This window comes from Gorilla gorilla, chromosome 8 (assembly GCF_029281585.2).
Source record: "Gorilla gorilla gorilla isolate KB3781 chromosome 8, NHGRI_mGorGor1-v2.1_pri, whole genome shotgun sequence".
In the NCBI taxonomy this organism is placed as follows: Eukaryota; Metazoa; Chordata; class Mammalia; order Primates; family Hominidae; genus Gorilla; species Gorilla gorilla.
In genome coordinates, this window is record NC_073232.2 from 107,876,500 (window position 1) to 107,893,714 (window position 17,215).

Here is a 17,215-nt window from a genome sequence, read left to right on the forward strand (position 1 = left end):
TCTATGGAGGTTAAATGCAGTACACTACTCCAGGCCATGAAGATCACAAAAGGGAGTGGCTTCTCTGTTGATTTTCTATTCACAGCATTGAGGAAATGTTGGGTTGGTCTTGCTAGGGAGTCATGGTTCTCATGACTTCTGATGGCAACTTCTACCCTGGGATGTGGATTGGAATGACTTAAAGAGCCTGCGTGAGGATACTGAGATTATGGACATTTTGTTTTCTCTTGATTTTTAATTTTTCTCCATATGGTCATATTACTTTTATAACAAATATATATGTGTGCCAGAATGTTCACAGCAACTTTATTCCACATAGCCCAAAACTGGAAACAATCTAAATATTCATCAAGAGAAGAAAAGATGAACTGTAGTATATGCAGGTAAATGGAACACTACCCAGCAATTAAATGAGAAAACTACTGCTAGATGCAACAATGGGAATGAATGCCACAGACATAACGAACAAATGACAGGCAACATAAGCGTGTGTTTTGTTTGATCTCATTTATATAAATTTCAAGAATAGGCAAAAGGCAGGGCGTGGTGGCACATTCCCAGCACTTTGGGAGGCTGAGGCAGGCAGACTGCCTGAGCTCAGGAGTTCGAGACCAGCCTGGGCAACATGGTGAAACCCTGTCTCTACAAAAAACAAAAAACAAAAAAACCACAAAAGTTAGCCAGGTCTGGAGGCACACACCTGTAGTCCCAACTACTAGGAAAGCTGAGGTGGGTGGACTGCTTCAGCCTAGGAGGCCGAGGCTGCAGTGAGCCGAGAGCCGAGATTGTGCCACTGAATTCCAGTCTGGGCAACAGAGCAAGACCATGTCTCAAAAAAAAAAAAAAAAAGGCAAAAGTAATTTAATGTGACAGAAGTCAAAAAAGTAGTTTGTGGGGAAGGGGGCTACATATTGACTGGGAAGGGCACAAGGGGGCCCTCCAGGATGTTGGACTGTTCTGTATCTTGATATGGCTGGTGGTTATACATGTGTGTGTGTGAACAGTCACAGAGTGGTTCACAGGATCTGTGTACTTTACTGTACGTATGTTACACATCAATAGGAAGAAAAGGAGGGAGGGCACCTGTGTAAGCTAGGAAGTGGTGGGGCTGGGATTTGAATCCCTAAAATCTGCGCTCTTTCCAACCACTATGTTGGCATAAGAAAAAAACCAGATCTGGTCACTGAGTGTGTAATGAGCAGGTTTGTAGACATCCTCCCAGTAGCCAACAGAATCCTGGAATGTTGGAGCAAATGAGCCAAAAAAAAAAAAAAAAAAGAATCTGGAGTCAGCCTAGGTCCAAATCTAAACTCTATCACACACCATGTGACTCTTGGGGAATTACTTTACCTCTGAATCTGTTTTTTCCCAATGTAGAAAATGAGTCTAATAATTAATGATATTTTCCTTATGGGACTGCTGTGACGATCAAATGAGTTAACGGATAAAATGAGCCTTGCACATAGTAGGTACTCAACAAGTAGTAGCTATTATTATCAAACTTCATTTGACAGTTGAGGAGAATGAGAAATGGTCAGTTAAAGTAATGACCTTAATAATAATAGTGATAACAGCATGATCTCATACTCAACATACCGCATGACAGTTTATGACAAACTTTTGTAAAGTTTCTCATCTGACTTACCCTAGATCACTCTGCCAATGACGGGAACCTAGGCCTCACACTCTAGGTCTGGTACTCCTGCTGCCTTGTGACCCAAAGAATGAAGGTCTAATTGACGTTCTTGTAAATAAATAGTGCCAAGACGCAGCTATAAGGGAGGGGCCTTCCTAAGCCTCCTAAGCCACTGAGGACCCATCTGGCTCTGCAGAATGGCCTAAAGTCTGTAGGCTCACAGGCCTGCTGGAGTGTCAAGTCTGCTTGTAGTAGTGTCTTGGCTCTATGTGGCCTACGTTTTGCTTTAAATTCCCAAACACCTGATCTGGCCCCTCTGGGCCTGACTTGGTGCATTCCCAGGGACCTACCAGTTGCACGGCCTCCTTGACTCCATGGATTGAGAGAGCCTCCTGGGTCAGGAGGTGAAGAATCCGGTTGCTGTGTGCAGCCTCCTTCCCTCCTTTGAGTAATAAGCCGTTACCACTTGCGATAGCCAAAGCTGCCACCTGCAGATCAAAGGGAGAGCAGTGGATCAAAGGAGACAAACAGTAATAGCAACAGTGATGTTAGCATTCATAAGCACTCCTTCTGTGCTAAGCACTGTGTTCATCATTTTATAAGGTCTATGCTGTTTCATCTTTACAACACTGCAGTGAATTAAGTGCCTGTTTTATCCCCTACTTTACAGATAAGGGCACTGAAGCCCAGAGAGGTTGATGACTCCCCGAAGTCACACAGCTTATAAATAACAGGGTTGGGAGCCAGACTGAGGTGGTTTGACTCCAGAACAAACCACTGGATTTTAGCAACTAAACTATATGGCTTCCTTAGGACCATTAGCAAAGAGAACTGAGTTGGCCAGGTACGGTGGCTCACGCCTGTAACCTCAGCAATTTGGGAGGCCGAGGTGGGTGGATCACCCGAGGTCAGGAGTTTGATACCAGCCTGACCAACATGGTGAAACCCCATCTCTACTATAAATACAAAAATTAGCTGGGCATGGTGGCAGGTGCCTGTAGCCCCAGCTACCCAGGAGGCTGAGGCAAGAGACTTTCTTGAGCCTGGGAGGCGGAGGCTGCAGTCAGCCGAGATTACACCACTTCACTCCAGCCTGGGCAACAGAGTGAGACTCCGTCTCAAACAAACAAACAAACAAACAAACAAATAAAGCAAAGAGAACTGAGTGAAGTGGCCAGGGCCACACAGCACCCTCCACCGTGGAGAACAGGGTCTTCAGCCACCTCTGTAAGGAAGCATTTGCTTCATCTGATCAGGCTGAGGCTGGGCAGCTCCTCTGGCCACATCCTACTCTGGCCTTGGAATTGTTCTGAAAGCTCTAAGTGCTTGGTGCTAAGAACCTGGAGAAGACCAGAGCTCCTGCCAGCCCCTGGACAGCTGTGGTAGAGACTGCTGAGAACAGAGTCTTTTTCCCACATGCCTGTCTGGGGAGGAAAACGTAAACCATCCAGGAGGAGGGCTAGTTGCCTTGTTAGAGCAAAGAGTGAGTGACACTGACCTGATCATTCTACCTCTTATAAAAGTTAAGTAAACTTTCTCCAGACATAAACACACAGAATATTGCACACAATTTTTAGGATTCATGGATTCTGTGAAACCATCCAGGGCTGAGTCCAGATGAGGAGCCTTAGCTGTAGTTAGCTAATGAGGTATCAGCTCCTTGTGAGGTATCAGCTGGTATGGATGAGTGGTAGCAAAGAAAATTCACGGATACAGTCCACAGAGAGACTTAGGCCCATTTCTACTAGCAGAGGTGAGTTTGGCAGTCATCACTGGGGCATTTCTGCAAGACAGGTATGTGGCCAGAGAGGTAGTGTGCCAGCATCAGCCAGGGACTGAGGATAGGCCTCAGTGGTATGGGAGTCCCTTGGTGAACACACTGGTTTTAGGGGATGTCAGAGAGTACCCTTCACAGAGCATTCCAGATTCCACAGTCACCTATGTCTTATAGTAAAGAGGTGCTAGTTTTTTGTTTTTACAATAGAATTTCCCTTTGAGACTTTGGGGCTAGTGCAAAGGAATAGCTGGTATCCTATAGGACAGTCCAGTGGGGGAAATGCTCCCAGAATTCTGGGAGGCAGTTTAGGGTAATAAAGTGGGGCCACTCTCTAATGATACCTTGTATTTCCCAGCATGGCTGCTTGGCAAGAACTTTAACGCATGCTTTCTCAACCAGAGGCTGTGATATGTCAACTTGCTTAAAGAGGGTTGCATTCTTTTCTCTTTTTTGAGATGGAATCTCGCCCTGTTGCAAGGCTGGAATGCAGTGGCGCGATCTCAACTCACTGCAACCTCTGCCTCCTGGGTTCAAGTGATTCTCCTGTCTCAGCCTCCCGAGTAGCTGGGACTACAGGTCCCACCATGCCAACTAATTTTGTATTTTTTAGTAGAGGCAAGGTTTCACCATGTTGGCCAGGATGGTCTCAATCTCTTGACCTTGTGATCCACCTGCCTGGGGCTCCCAAAGTGCTGGGATTACAGGTGTGAGCCACTGTGCCCAGCCGAGGGTTGCATTCTAATTTCCATTAACTACTGAAAGTTCTTTTTCCTAACAGATGTACTTATAGGAAGCCATCAGTGACACTGACAATAAAGGGGTCCTTTTCACATGGGCCAAGCCAGTTATTCATGAACGACAGCAGCAGGCTAACAGAGACTTGTGGTCAGAGAACAAAGTGAACCACAGGCTAAGATATTTGGAAATTTGCTCCTGCACTGTGGTATGGTAGGTTGATTTGGGTAACAGTCCCAGTTGCACCTTACAGGTGTGACAGGAATATTACCTTCTATGAGGTTCAGTTTCTCCAGCTCTAAAATGGACATATGAACAACTACTTTAGGATACTGGAGGAATCAAGAACGTATATTACCTCAAGAACAACCTGAGAATAAAGTCTCAAAAATTATCTTTTTTTTGGTTAAAAGACCTTCATACACACACAGCTGTCTTTGGGAAACCTATCTCCAGTATTGAAAATATATTCTTCAGGATACAAAATCAATGTGCAAAAATCACAAGCATTCCTATACATCAATAACAGACAAACAGCCAAATCATGAGTGAACTCCCATTCACAATTGCTACAAAGAGAATAAAATACCTAGGAATCCAACTTACAAGGAATGTGAAGGACCTCTTCAAGGGGAACTACAAACCACTGCTCCACGAAATAAAAGAGGACACAAACAGATGGAAGAACATTCCATGCTCATGGATAGGAAGAATCAATATCATGAAAATGGCCATACTGCCCAAGGTAATTTATAGATTCGATGCCATCCCCATCAAGCTACCAATGACTTTCTTCACAGAATTGGAAAAACTACTTTAAAGTTCATACAGAACCAAAAAAGAGCCCGCATTGCCAAGACAATCCTAAGCAAAAAGAACAAAGCTGGAGGCATCATGCTACCTGACTTCAAACTACACTACAAGGCTACAGTAACCAAAACAGCATGGTACTGGTACCAAAACAGAGAGATAGACCAATGGAACAGAACAGAGGCCTCAGAAATAACACCACACATCTACAACCATCTGATTTTTGACAAACCTGACAAAAAAAAGAAATGGGGAAAGGATTCCCTATTTAATAAATGGTGCTGGGAAAACTGGCTAGCCATATGTAGAAAGCTGAAAATGGATCCCTTCCTTACACCTTATACAAAAATTAATTCAAGATGGATTAAAAACTTAAATGTTAGACCTAAAACCATAAAAACCCTAGAAGAAAACCTAGGCAATATCATTCAGGACATAGGCATGGGCATGACTAAAACACCAAAAGCAATGACAGCAAAAGCCAAAATAGACAAATGGGATCTAATTAAACTAAAGAGCTTCTGCACGGCAAAAGAAACTACCCTGAGAGTGAACAGGCAATCTACAGAATGGGAGAAAATTTTTGCAATCTACCTATTTGACAAAGGGCTAATATCCAGAATCTTCAAATAACTCAAACAAATTTACGAGAAAAAAACAACCCCATCAAAAAGTGGGCAAAGGATATGAACAGACACTTCTCAAAAGAAGACATTTATGCAGCCAACAGACACATGAAAAAATGCTCATCGTCACTGGTCATCAGAGAAATGCAAATCAAAACCACAATGAGATACCATCTCATGCCTGTTAGAATGGCATTCATTAAAAAGTCAGGAAACAAGATGCTGGAGAGGATGTGGAGAAACAGGAACGCTTTTACACTGTTGGTGGGACTGTAAACTAGTTCAACCATTGTGGAAGACAGTGTGGCGATTCCTCAAGGATCTAGAACTAGAAATACCATTTGACCCAGCCATCCCATTACTGGGTATATACCCAAAGGATTATAAATCATGCTACTGTAAAGACACATACATGCACACGTATGTTTATTGTGGCACTATTCACAATAGCAAAGACTTGGAACCAACCCAAACGTCCATCAATGATAGACTGGATTAAGAAAATGTGGCACATATATACCATGGAATACTATGCAGCCATAAAAAAGGGTAAGTTCATGTCCTTTGCAGGGACATGGATGAAGCTGCATGATTCTCTGGAGAGAATCTCAGCAAACTCTCACAAGCACAGAAAACCAAACAATGCATGTTCTCACTCATAGGTGGGAACTGAACAAGGAGAACACTTGGACACAGGGTGGGGAACATCACACACCGGGGCCTGTCGGGGGGTGGGGGACTGGGGGAGGGATAGCATTAGGAGAAATAACTAATGTAAATGACGAGTTGATGGGTGCAGCAAACCAATATGGCACATGTATACCTATGTAACAAACCTGCACGTTGTGCACATGTACCCTAGAACTTAAAAGAAAAAAAAAGAAAAGAAAATATATTCTTCCTCCAATATCCACACCAGCCCCCAGTGGCAGGGTATTTATTCTCCTGGGGTATATACACACCTGGGGTAGACAGTCAGGACGAGATTCAAAGATCACCAGCAGAACTCCAATTGGGACAGTCACTTGTTCCAGTTCCAGGTTTTTGGCGATTCGGGTGCGGCGCAAAACACGTCCCACGCTGTCCTGGGAGGAGGCTGCGATCTGTCGCAGACCGATGGCCAGGCTGTTCAATTTGGATGTGGAGAGGCTTAAACGTTTCAGCAGAGGAGCTGCAAGTCTCCCTGAAAAGCCATTAAGAGGATATGATAAAGTAGCAGACCTGGCAGGCTACAGCTACCAACCGATGTGTCTTTTTTTTTTTTTTTTTTTTTTGAGACAGGGTCTCACTCTGACGCCCAGGCTGGAGTGCAGTGGCATGATCTAGGCCCAATGCAACCTCTGCCTCCTGGGTTCAAGCGATTCTCCCACCTCAGCCTCCTTAGTAGCTGGGACTACAGGCATGCACCACCAGGCCTGGCTTATTTTTGTAGAGATGGGGTTTCATCAGGTTGGCCAGGTTGATCTCGAACTCCTCAACTCAAGTGATCCACCTGCCTCGACCTCCCAAAGTGCTGGGATTACAAGTGCGAGCCACCATGCCTGGCCCAACTGATGTGTCTTGATGTTTTACTGAACATGTGGGACTGCATTAGGAACAGACTTGGGAAGACAATGACATGCCACTTAAACTGTCTTTCTTGGGGGTCCATTTGGTAGTACATAGCATCATGTAAAGCTGTGTACCCTGATACCCTTTGTCCCAGCAATTTCAGTTCCAGAAATTTATCATTTGTATGAACAGAAAGGCATGTAATAAGGATACTTACCATGGCATTTTTGTAATGCTGAGAAATTGAATTCTACCTAAATATTCAGACAATGGTTTATAATTCAGTTATTATAAATAATATATCTAGGTTCACTGACATGGAGAGCTGTCTAGGATATAGTCTACGAAAAAGGCAAACTATAAAACAGCATGTATGATATGATCCTATTTATCAAACACTGCACATATATGTGTGCATGGGAAGAAATCTGGAACGCATCCAGAATAGTAATAATCTTTCTATTTTTTTTATAATGAGTGAATTATTTTTATAATCAGAACCAACAAAGATGTTTTCTTCTAAAATAAAATGTTAAATATTTTGGGAAGGAGAACAGAATTTTAAAAAAGAAAACTTTTTTCCTTTTTTTCTTTTAGAGACAGGGTCTCAGTGTGCCACCCAGGCTAGACTGCAGTGGTGCAATCATAGCTCATTGAAGCCTTGAACTCTGGGGCTCAAGTGATCCTCCTGCTTCAGTCTCCAGAGTAGCTAGGACTACAGGCACGTATCACCATGGCTGGCTAATTTTAAAACATATTTTGTAGAGATAGGGGTCTCACTATGTTGCCCAGGCTGGTCTCGAACTCCTGGGCTAAAGTGATTCTTCTGTCTCCACTTCCCAAAGTGCTGGGATTACGGGTATGAGCGACCATGCTTGGCTGAAAAAAAATAGGATTATGGCAAGCTCATACGCAGAATTTTCTATATTTTTTTGAGACAGAGTCTCGCTCTGTCGCCCAGGCTGGAGTGCAGTCGTGCAATCTCGGCTCACTGCAAGCTCCACCTCCAGAGTTCAAGCCATTCTCCTGCCTCAGCCTTCCAAGTAGCTGGGACTACAGGCGCCCGCCACCACACCCGGCTAATTTTTTGTATTTTTAGTAGAGACGGGGTTTCACCGTGTTAGCCAGGATGGTCTCCATCTCCTGACCTTGTGATCTGCCCACCTCGGCCTCCCAAAGTGCTGGGATTACAGGCATGAGACACCGCACCCGGCCCAGAATTTTAAAAACAGTAGTATGCATGATGTGATTCCCTCTCTCCACACACAAACATGTACGTACATATTCATATATATACATGTATATACTCAGGAAGACCATTTGAAATCATATATCACAAATCATTACTGTGGTCAATGTTGAGATTACAAAAATTTTCCCTTTCCTTTTTTTACAGTCATAGCCATCAAGATAAAATAATAAAAAGATTTCTGCCTTGGGGGGAAGCAACTGACCTTATATTAAGAAAAAAAAATTAAACCATCTTTCTACCAACCAATTATACAAATTAATTAATTTTCTTTACTTTTCCCCATATGCTAAAAAACAAGTTTTAATTATAGTATATGTTAAACGTTACATCCTAGCTTTTCACCTCACAATGCGAGTATATTTTCCATGTTGCAAAAATTATCTTAATTACTACTAAATATTCCATTAATTTGATACAGCTGAACGCACTTAACCACACCTATGTTATTAAATGCTCAGCTTGTTTCCAGTTTTTCAGTGTGATAAATCTTGCTCTAAGAATCCTTAGATAAAGAGCTATTTTCTTTTCTTTCTTTCTTTCTTTTTTTTTTGAGATGAAGTCTTGCTCTGCCGCTCAGGCTGGAGTGCAGTAGTGCAATCTCGGCTCACTGCAACCTCTGCCTCCTAGGTTCAAGCGATTCTCCTGCCTCAGCTGCCCGAGTAGCTGGGATTACAAATGTGAGCTACCACGGCCGGCTTTTTTTTTTTGAGATGGAGTTTTGCTCTTGTTGCCCAGACTGGAGTGCAGTGGTGCCACCTCGGCTCATGGCAACCTCTGCCTCCCGAGTTCAAGCGATTCTCCTGCCTCAGCCTCCTGAGTAGCTAGGATTACAGGCATGCGCCACCAAGCCCGGCTAATTTTGTATTTTTAGTAGAGATGAGGTTTCTCTATGTTGGTCAGGCTGGTCTTGAGCTCCCAACCTCAGGTGATCCGCCCACCTAGGCCTCCGAAAGTGTTGGGATTACAGGCGTGAGCCACTGCGCCCAGCTGTAATTTTTGTATTTTTATAGAGACGAGGTTTCACCATGTTGGCCAGGCTGGTCTCGAACTCATGACCTCAGCTGATCCGCCCACCTTGGCCTCTCAAAGTGCTGGGATTACAGGCATGAGCCACTGCGCCCAGCTGTAATTTTTGTATTTTTATTAGAGACAAGGTTTCACCATGTTGGCCAGGCTGGTCTTGAACTCAGACCTCAGGTGATCTGCCCACCTTGGCCTCTCAAAGTGCTGGGATTACGGGCATGAGCCACCGTGCCTGGCCTAAAGACCTATTTTCTTTAGAAATAGTTTTTGAGGATAAATTCCCCGAACTGGGATTGCTAAGCCACACTCATGTATACCCACGGCTTTGTTCTTAACCCACTATGTGTCCTTATGCATGTTCAGAGAGGTATAGCTGGGATCAGGAGTCTTCTGCCAACAACAAGCTGTGGAACCTTGGGCAACAACAGGTTTACCCTCTGTGGGTCTTAATTCTTTTACTTTAAATTAATGAGTGGATAGTATCAAAGATTTCTTCCAGTTCTGAAAATCTATTTTACATTTTGTAATACTATAAAAATGAGATGTAAATTCTAGAGGAAGTTCTAAAACAATGGTTCAAAAATGTTTTAAGGAATGAAAGTAACGTTGTTGAACCTTGCAAAATTTCTTTGAAAGAAACACCATTAATATGGATGTTCAAGATAATGCAAAGGAAATTCAAAACCCCATAAAATCAATCCCTATTATTTTAAGGGGGAAAAGACAGAATTAAGAAAAAGAGGAGAAAGAGTCAGGGCCCTGACTCTCTACATGTCTAGGTGTTCACAATGTGAATTCAACATCTTACTTTACCATTAGCACCTCTAGGGTATTTCTGGATGGCACCTGGTGCTAACTCAGGGAAGACAAAAGACTGGTTAATTAACTAAGAAACAAGCTATCTTTCTTCACAGGCTGCACAAACTATTTCTACAGCTCTTTCACGTGTACAGTCCATCTGTGTTTAAATCCTGGTCCATCACTGACCATGTGGATTTGGGCAAGTGACAACTTCTCTGAGCTTCAGTTTCCTTCTCTGTCAAATGGGGATAATAAGTAGTAGCTATCTCAGAGGCACTATGTTATGAAGATTAAATGACATCCTGACTGCATAGCCGTTAGCACAGTGCCTGTCAATAGAGAAAGGCCTCAATAAATGTTAGCTATTAGCTGAATGTCTTAAGCAGTGGGGTTCTCAATCTTGTTCTTTTTTGTCCTGACCGCCATAGTAGCCACAGCTTGTGACCTGTGGGGAATGAAAAAAGCTCCTCTGGGGGTTGTACTAAAGTATCTGGGGAAGGAGAATACCAGCCACCCACCTACCCTCATATACAATGTACAATTTCTTTTATAAAAATCCTTATCTTTAGGCAGACATAAGAATTATCAGTAAAACTAAAAACCAAAATAATGCACACCCCTCCACAACATTGACTTTAAATTGCCTGGTCTTTACCCTCTGCCTCCTCCAAGTCTTTTTTGTTGGCTAAGAGGATCTCATCACGCTGGTCCGTCAACAGATCAGCCAGATGATGGATAATTTCTGCTCTCTAGAAGAAAGGTACACCATTAAAAAAACAGAGATGTTAATCCAAGAAGAATGCACACCACAGTTTTTAAACCTACTCTTCTGAGAGTGCCAGGCCTTGCTCCCACCTCCACGGTCATCACCAGTTGAAATCTCCTGACTTCCCATCACTTATTCCCACCACTGCTCCCCTTATTTCTTCCTTCCTCTCTCACTGCCAACCTCTAGGTCACTTCTTACTTTTCCTCCTTTTTTTTTCTTATGACTCCTGATTATTATAATTAGCAAACCATGGCTAATAATAATAATCAGGAGTCATAAGAAAAAAAAGGGGAGGGAAGGGGCATGATGGATACAATCTGTAGGAGACTGTATAATCTGTAGGAGATTATGTAACTGTACAGGGGCCAGTACTTTGAATTAACATGTTACATAGAGTCTTACATATTTAATATCATTAGTTAGTTTATTTCCAGGTAAGTTTTTACATCTGGTTCTTCCTTGTAAATTATTTATTTAATGCATTTAATCAAAGTGAAAAAATTCAGTCCTAGGTACTTGAAGACACCCCAAACCTGACCCTGCTAGATGAGGAAATGTGGCAAATCAGTATGCTGATTATTGGAGGAGCAGAGGGAAGTGGTTTGAAAGGGAAGCTAGGCTCCTCCTTTGCTTTCCTTTCTCTGCCGTTGGAGTTACTTTTTCTTTTCTCAGGCCAAAGGATTCACTAGTATAAACCCACATACATCTTCACTCTCAAATCCGTCCTTGACAACATAACCCCTGGGGGACTAGCTCCCAGCTTCTACTTGACCTCCTCACCACTTCCAGCCTCATCATGTCTGCTACTTAGACTAATTCAAGCCAGACAGGTCAGGGCTACCAACTATGGAGCAGGCTCTCGAGCTTCCCATCTTCTAGGCAAGTCAGGGGATTTGGAATGGTGTGGGATAAGTAATCTTCCCACATTTCCATGCCCAGTATGTGGCAGAATTAGGTAACCTTCCTAATCTCATCATTTTTATGATGCTCTTGATCAAAACATCATAGTGATGAAAAGTTATCTTGGGCCTCTGTCTATAAAAGATAAAACGGAAAATAAAATTAAGAAAAAGAAAAAAGGCAGAGCAAATTTGAATCAGACTTGTAACTCAGATAACTCTGTGGCTCACTAGGAATAAAGATGGAGTCAGCAGGTTTGACTCCTGTAACCATACAGCATGACTCACTCTGAAAACTATAACAATATTATCACCTAAAGTTATTACCTGCTCAGGTTCCAAGGTGGCCAACATCCTTCCTCCAGATCGAGCCATTTCTCCCTGCTGCTCAACAGTAGGGCCTGCAAGAATATGTGCAAATATCAGGTCATGGTCACCTTAGTTCTCTCTCTAGTTCTACTACTAGAGAGAGAACTACCAGCACATGCACAAGCTCATCACGCCCACAGAAGGAACACATGATGTCTTGGTATGCTTGTTTCACAGAGGGGATCACCATGACCAATAAAATAGCAAAAGAATGTGCCAGATTCACTCAGGTATAAACATAAGAACTTGCCTGTATTTCTGGGGCAGACAATATACTTTGTTTTCTAGAATTCTTCTGAATTCCACTTTGGCGATATTTTTTAATGTGTTTACACTTCTGAATGCAGATTATGAGGCAATTCTGTCCTTTGTGAACACTCGAGAGCACATACTGTATCATATGCATCTTTGCATCTCTAGTGCTTATTTAGCACTTGGCATCTAACATAGGCCTAGCAAATGTTTCTTGAGAAAATCAATGCTTATATATTTTAACCGAGTGATTTTGCAGAGAATAGGTCTAGATAGGCAGGTTAGATAGAATTTCACAAAAGCAAAGCAAAATCCGATTTTGCAAATAGCGTTCAAAACAATGCCATATTTCATAATATTAGCATATCAATTTTGTGATCTCTAACTAAGCCAGGTGTCACTAGTTCACATCACAGGCCTTGGGACCTTATGAAGAACTATTTACCTGCAGGCTTTACTTCTGAAAAGAAGGTACCAACTTTCTTCCCCTCCACAATGTCTGTGATGACGTGCCCAGACACCTTTGGGTGGGTTCCATTGGCAATAACAACAGAAGTGCCACCTTGCAAAGCCCAGAGGGCTGCTTTCACCTAATGAGACAGGTTAGATCCAATAAAGATGAGATTCAGACCTATTCACCCACATTTTAAACTTGCAAAAAGATATAAAATACAAGTTGATATTGAACAACTTAAGTATATGAGAGAATGTTTTTAAAAGCTTAGAAGCTCTGAAAACACATAACAGCTCACACACTTTCCAGCTCAACCTTGGCATGTGTTACTTAAAGGTAAACCAACCTATCCTTTGTTTCCAGTCTGTTCTCTCTTCAGTCTCTCTAGTATGGGACTCATAACTTTGACATTTGATTTACTGTGCCTCAACTTAGAAACAACTAAGTAGACCAACAGGCTGGAGTTTGACCAGAGTCTGATCTTGAGTACTTCTGGCTTTTCTAAGTGGGGGTCTTGTCCTCATCTGTGCTGTTGATACATGTGATGCTGTACCTTACGGGTATAACTTCTAAGAACAATTAATGGGACACAATTTTTGAAAGATTTCATCAAGAAATATTTGAACTGATAAATGAGAGATTTATGAATTATGAAAAATATATAGGCCCTGCCCTTGCAGAGTTTACAACATGAACACACTGTTCATATATTAATGAGAAAACCCACATACACAGACATAACCAAATGTTGGAATGCAACACTCATTAAATCTGTATTTAGGTATGTACATATTTAAGTGTGTATGTGCCTATTATCTGAACCATTAACCCCCAAATAATTACAAAGGTAAAAAGGATACAATATAGTTTGGGCTTTAAAATTGTTATAGGCAGTTAAGGCGCCAGATTCTTACCTTGGCTTCCATGCCACCCATTCCCACTCTAGACTTGGTTCCAAATGTCACAGACTGCTGATCTCCGGGATAAAATATATCAATAAGCTTTGCATCATCTGACCCTGGGGGGCTGTCAAAAAGGCCTAAAAAATAGACAAGAGTCAGTAACACTGCTTTGATGGAAGTGTCTCCAAGACAGGTCTCCCCAGGGCACCTGCCAATCACTCTGTACTTTACTCATCCAAATGAATTCCACTGCACTACCACCTGCTTTAACCAGAAAAAGAGAACAAGGGATTCGACACTGACAAACAGCTCCAGGAAGACTCACCTTACATATTTCTATAACCTGGCTTAATAAATAAATGTTTCCCAACATCAGACCATGGCCATATCCTCGGCACAACATTTATTAGCCCTGCCCATATTCCTGGCAAGGTGTCCTTAATTCTGCCATTGCTACTTATGATGCTGTGCTTTAAGGACAGAACTGAAAAAGAAGGGTGGCTATTGCAGAAACAGCATAGCAGCCATATACTGTTTAATGTGACTGTTTCCAAGCAGGATGAAATGCAACAGAGGTACTCATTAACTCTCACAGTACCCTTTGAAACAGTCACTAATCTACACTCCCAGTTTTATGAGTGAGTCACTGTAGAGGTTAGGCTGAGTCAGCAGGAGAGTGCATGACTCTTGGCATTCAGTCTGGATTTATTACCATAACGTGTATGTCCCTTTTATAACTAAGTGGAGTGACATAAAATAGTTACCTGAAATGTTACATGCATACAATCCAAGATGAAAAATCCTCACAATTTCACTCTGAAAAAGAGTAAGTAGGAGCTTGGACAAGAAAAAGTGGGGGTAAGAAAGGGCTGAGAAACTAGAGTTAAATCAAGACCTAAAGTGGACACAGATGGGGAGGCTGGGGACTGGCTGAAGGACATTTTGGGCAGTGATTTTTCTGGTTTCAAGTTACTGCTTTTCCTGTGCTATAATATACCTCTCCCCTCTATTATTCCAAATCTTTAAGACAATCTTGCTACATACTACCTCTCTGCAGGAGTAAGTGAATCAGGGAAGTGAGGAAATCAATGCCCATTGTAGAGCAAAGCAGTGACAACTATAAGCAGTGCAAATTATTACAGGAAAAGAAAAAATAACCTTTCACAATCTGTCAGTCTCAACCTACTACTCCACAACTCTCCAGGATTTAGGGTTAGGATCTTCCCAGAAGATACAGTGCTATGAGATCACAGATTTAGATTTGGAAGCTGTTTCAGTTTCATATATTAGCATAGGAAAGATTGGACAATTCTAGCCAAACCTTCTCCAAAGACAGTGAGGGGTTCCCAGCATTCTGATAATGTGCCTACTCCTCTTTTCCCCTTACCCCACCAAGAGCATAGTTAAAATTCAGATACTGTTCTAAAAAATCAACACTCAGTAGAAAATGAATTAGGATAATCACAATAAGAATGCCAGTCTACCAATGACCCGATTTTGGTGCTTGAAGCTGCATCAAAACGATTTGCTAGAGTCTTGTTCAAACTGGGTTTTATAAATTAATCTCAAAACCTTACATTTTTTTTTTACCTTGTCAAGCAGTATAAGAGAGAAGGAAGAGTGTAGCTTTTTTAATTGAACAGACTCAGATTTGAAACTGGCCTCTGTCAAGCACTTGCTATGTGACTTTAGATACACCATTTAATAGATCTGAATTTAATTTTAAATTAAACTAAAAAAAATTATTTCTTCTTCTTTCCCCCCTCCTCTCCCGACAGGGTCTCTGTTTCTGTCACTCAGGCTGCAGTGCGGTGGCATGATCATAGTTGACGGCAGCGTCAACTTCCTGGGCTCAAGTGATCTTACTGCCTCAGCCCTCCCAAGTAGCTGGGATTACAGGCATGTGCCACCGTGCCCAGCTTGAACCTAATTTTTAATTTCTTCATCTGTAAAACTGGGTTAGCCTACCTACTACCTACTTTGTAGGGTTGCTATAAAGATTGAATAAATTACATTTATCAAGCACCTAGCACACTATGTGCTCATGCTAGAAATTCAATAAAAACCTGCTGATTGGCCAGGCGCCGTGGCTCATGCCTGTAATCCCAGTGCTTTGGGAGGCCAAGGCAGGAGGATCACGAGGTGAGGAGTTCAAGACCAGCCTGGCCAACACGGTGAAACCCCTTCTCTACTAAAAATACAAAAATTAGCCAGGCGTGATAGCACGCACCTGTAATCCCAGCTACTAGGGAGGCTGAGACAGGAGAATCGCTTGAACCCAGGAGGCAGAGGTTGCAGTGAGCCGAGATCATGCTACTGCACTCCAGCCTGGGTGACAGAGCAAGACTCCATCTCGGGGGGGTGGGGGGAATGAATAAATAGAAAACCTGTTGATGAACCAAAATGCCTTTTTTCTCCAGGGTGGCTCACACTTACCCCAACTTACCTGTTCCTATCCTGGGACTTCAAATTACTGTGGATAACACAGGACTAAGACTTCTTACAGGTAAAGATATTGACATGTAGGTGTCGTATCTCTGACTTTTCACATGGGCAGAGACAGATCAATTCATCTATGTCTGCCCCTGCCTCCACTAGGTAGTCCCTGCCCTTACCTCACAACTGCTTGAGCGTAAAACAGAGAACAGGTCCTGCCATGTTAACCTGCCTTGGTGTGGGCTGGGAATTAAGTAGAGGTTTTCTAACCTTCTGGGAATGTTAACAGGGGACTTTTGGAATCCTAGATTTTGGACACAGCTACTATATTTCTTATGGGTCAGACTGTGAAATGGAAATAGCTTAAGAAAGCTTGAGAAGAGTGAATGGAAAGACATATTAGAGCCAAGAGTGGCCCCTCCAGGAAGAAGGGAACAGCAGAGAAGAACAGAGTAACATATACGAATATGGTACCCAGATAGCCTAGACTTCTACAGTGGCTCCAACTTAAAACAATCTGTCCCAACAAAGGAAAAACAAAAACAAAAAAAATCCACAGTCTGTCCTATGGTTTACATTAAAAACTGAAAGTAATCAAAACCACAATAAGATATTACTTCACACTCATTAGGATGGCTATAATAAAAAAGGCAGATAAAAACAACTGAATAGGCCGGGCGCAGTGGCTCACACCTGTAATACCAGCACTTTGGGAGGCTGAGGCAGGTGGATCACAAGGTCAGGAGTTCAAAACCAGCCTGGCCCAAATGGTGAAACCCCATCTCTACTAAATATACAAAAATTAGCCAGGTGTGGTGGCAGGTGCCTATAATCCCAGTTACTCGGGAGGCTGAGGCAGGAGAATCGCTTGAACCCGGGAAGTGGAGGTTGTGGTGAGCCGATATTGTGCCACTACACTCCTG

At 42.5% G+C, this 17,215-nt stretch overlaps 1 protein-coding gene across 2 annotated transcripts in view; it reads right to left on the reverse strand.

Moving 5' to 3' along the window:
• The window catches only part of ALDH18A1 (aldehyde dehydrogenase 18 family member A1), a 51,034-nt gene that overhangs the window by 8,574 nt on the left and 25,245 nt on the right, over positions 1 to 17,215 (reverse strand). For both annotated transcript variants that reach the window (XM_019035200.4, XM_004049839.5), the window contains exons 8-13: positions 13,869 to 13,993; positions 12,946 to 13,090; positions 12,207 to 12,280; positions 10,867 to 10,960; positions 6,547 to 6,767; positions 1,987 to 2,124 (exon numbers count right to left, since the gene is read on the reverse strand). In XM_019035200.4, coding sequence (XP_018890745.3) covers positions 1,987 to 2,124; positions 6,547 to 6,767; positions 10,867 to 10,960; positions 12,207 to 12,280; positions 12,946 to 13,090; positions 13,869 to 13,993 — 797 coding nt within the window. The remainder of the gene's footprint in view (positions 1 to 1,986; positions 2,125 to 6,546; positions 6,768 to 10,866; positions 10,961 to 12,206; positions 12,281 to 12,945; positions 13,091 to 13,868; positions 13,994 to 17,215) is intronic.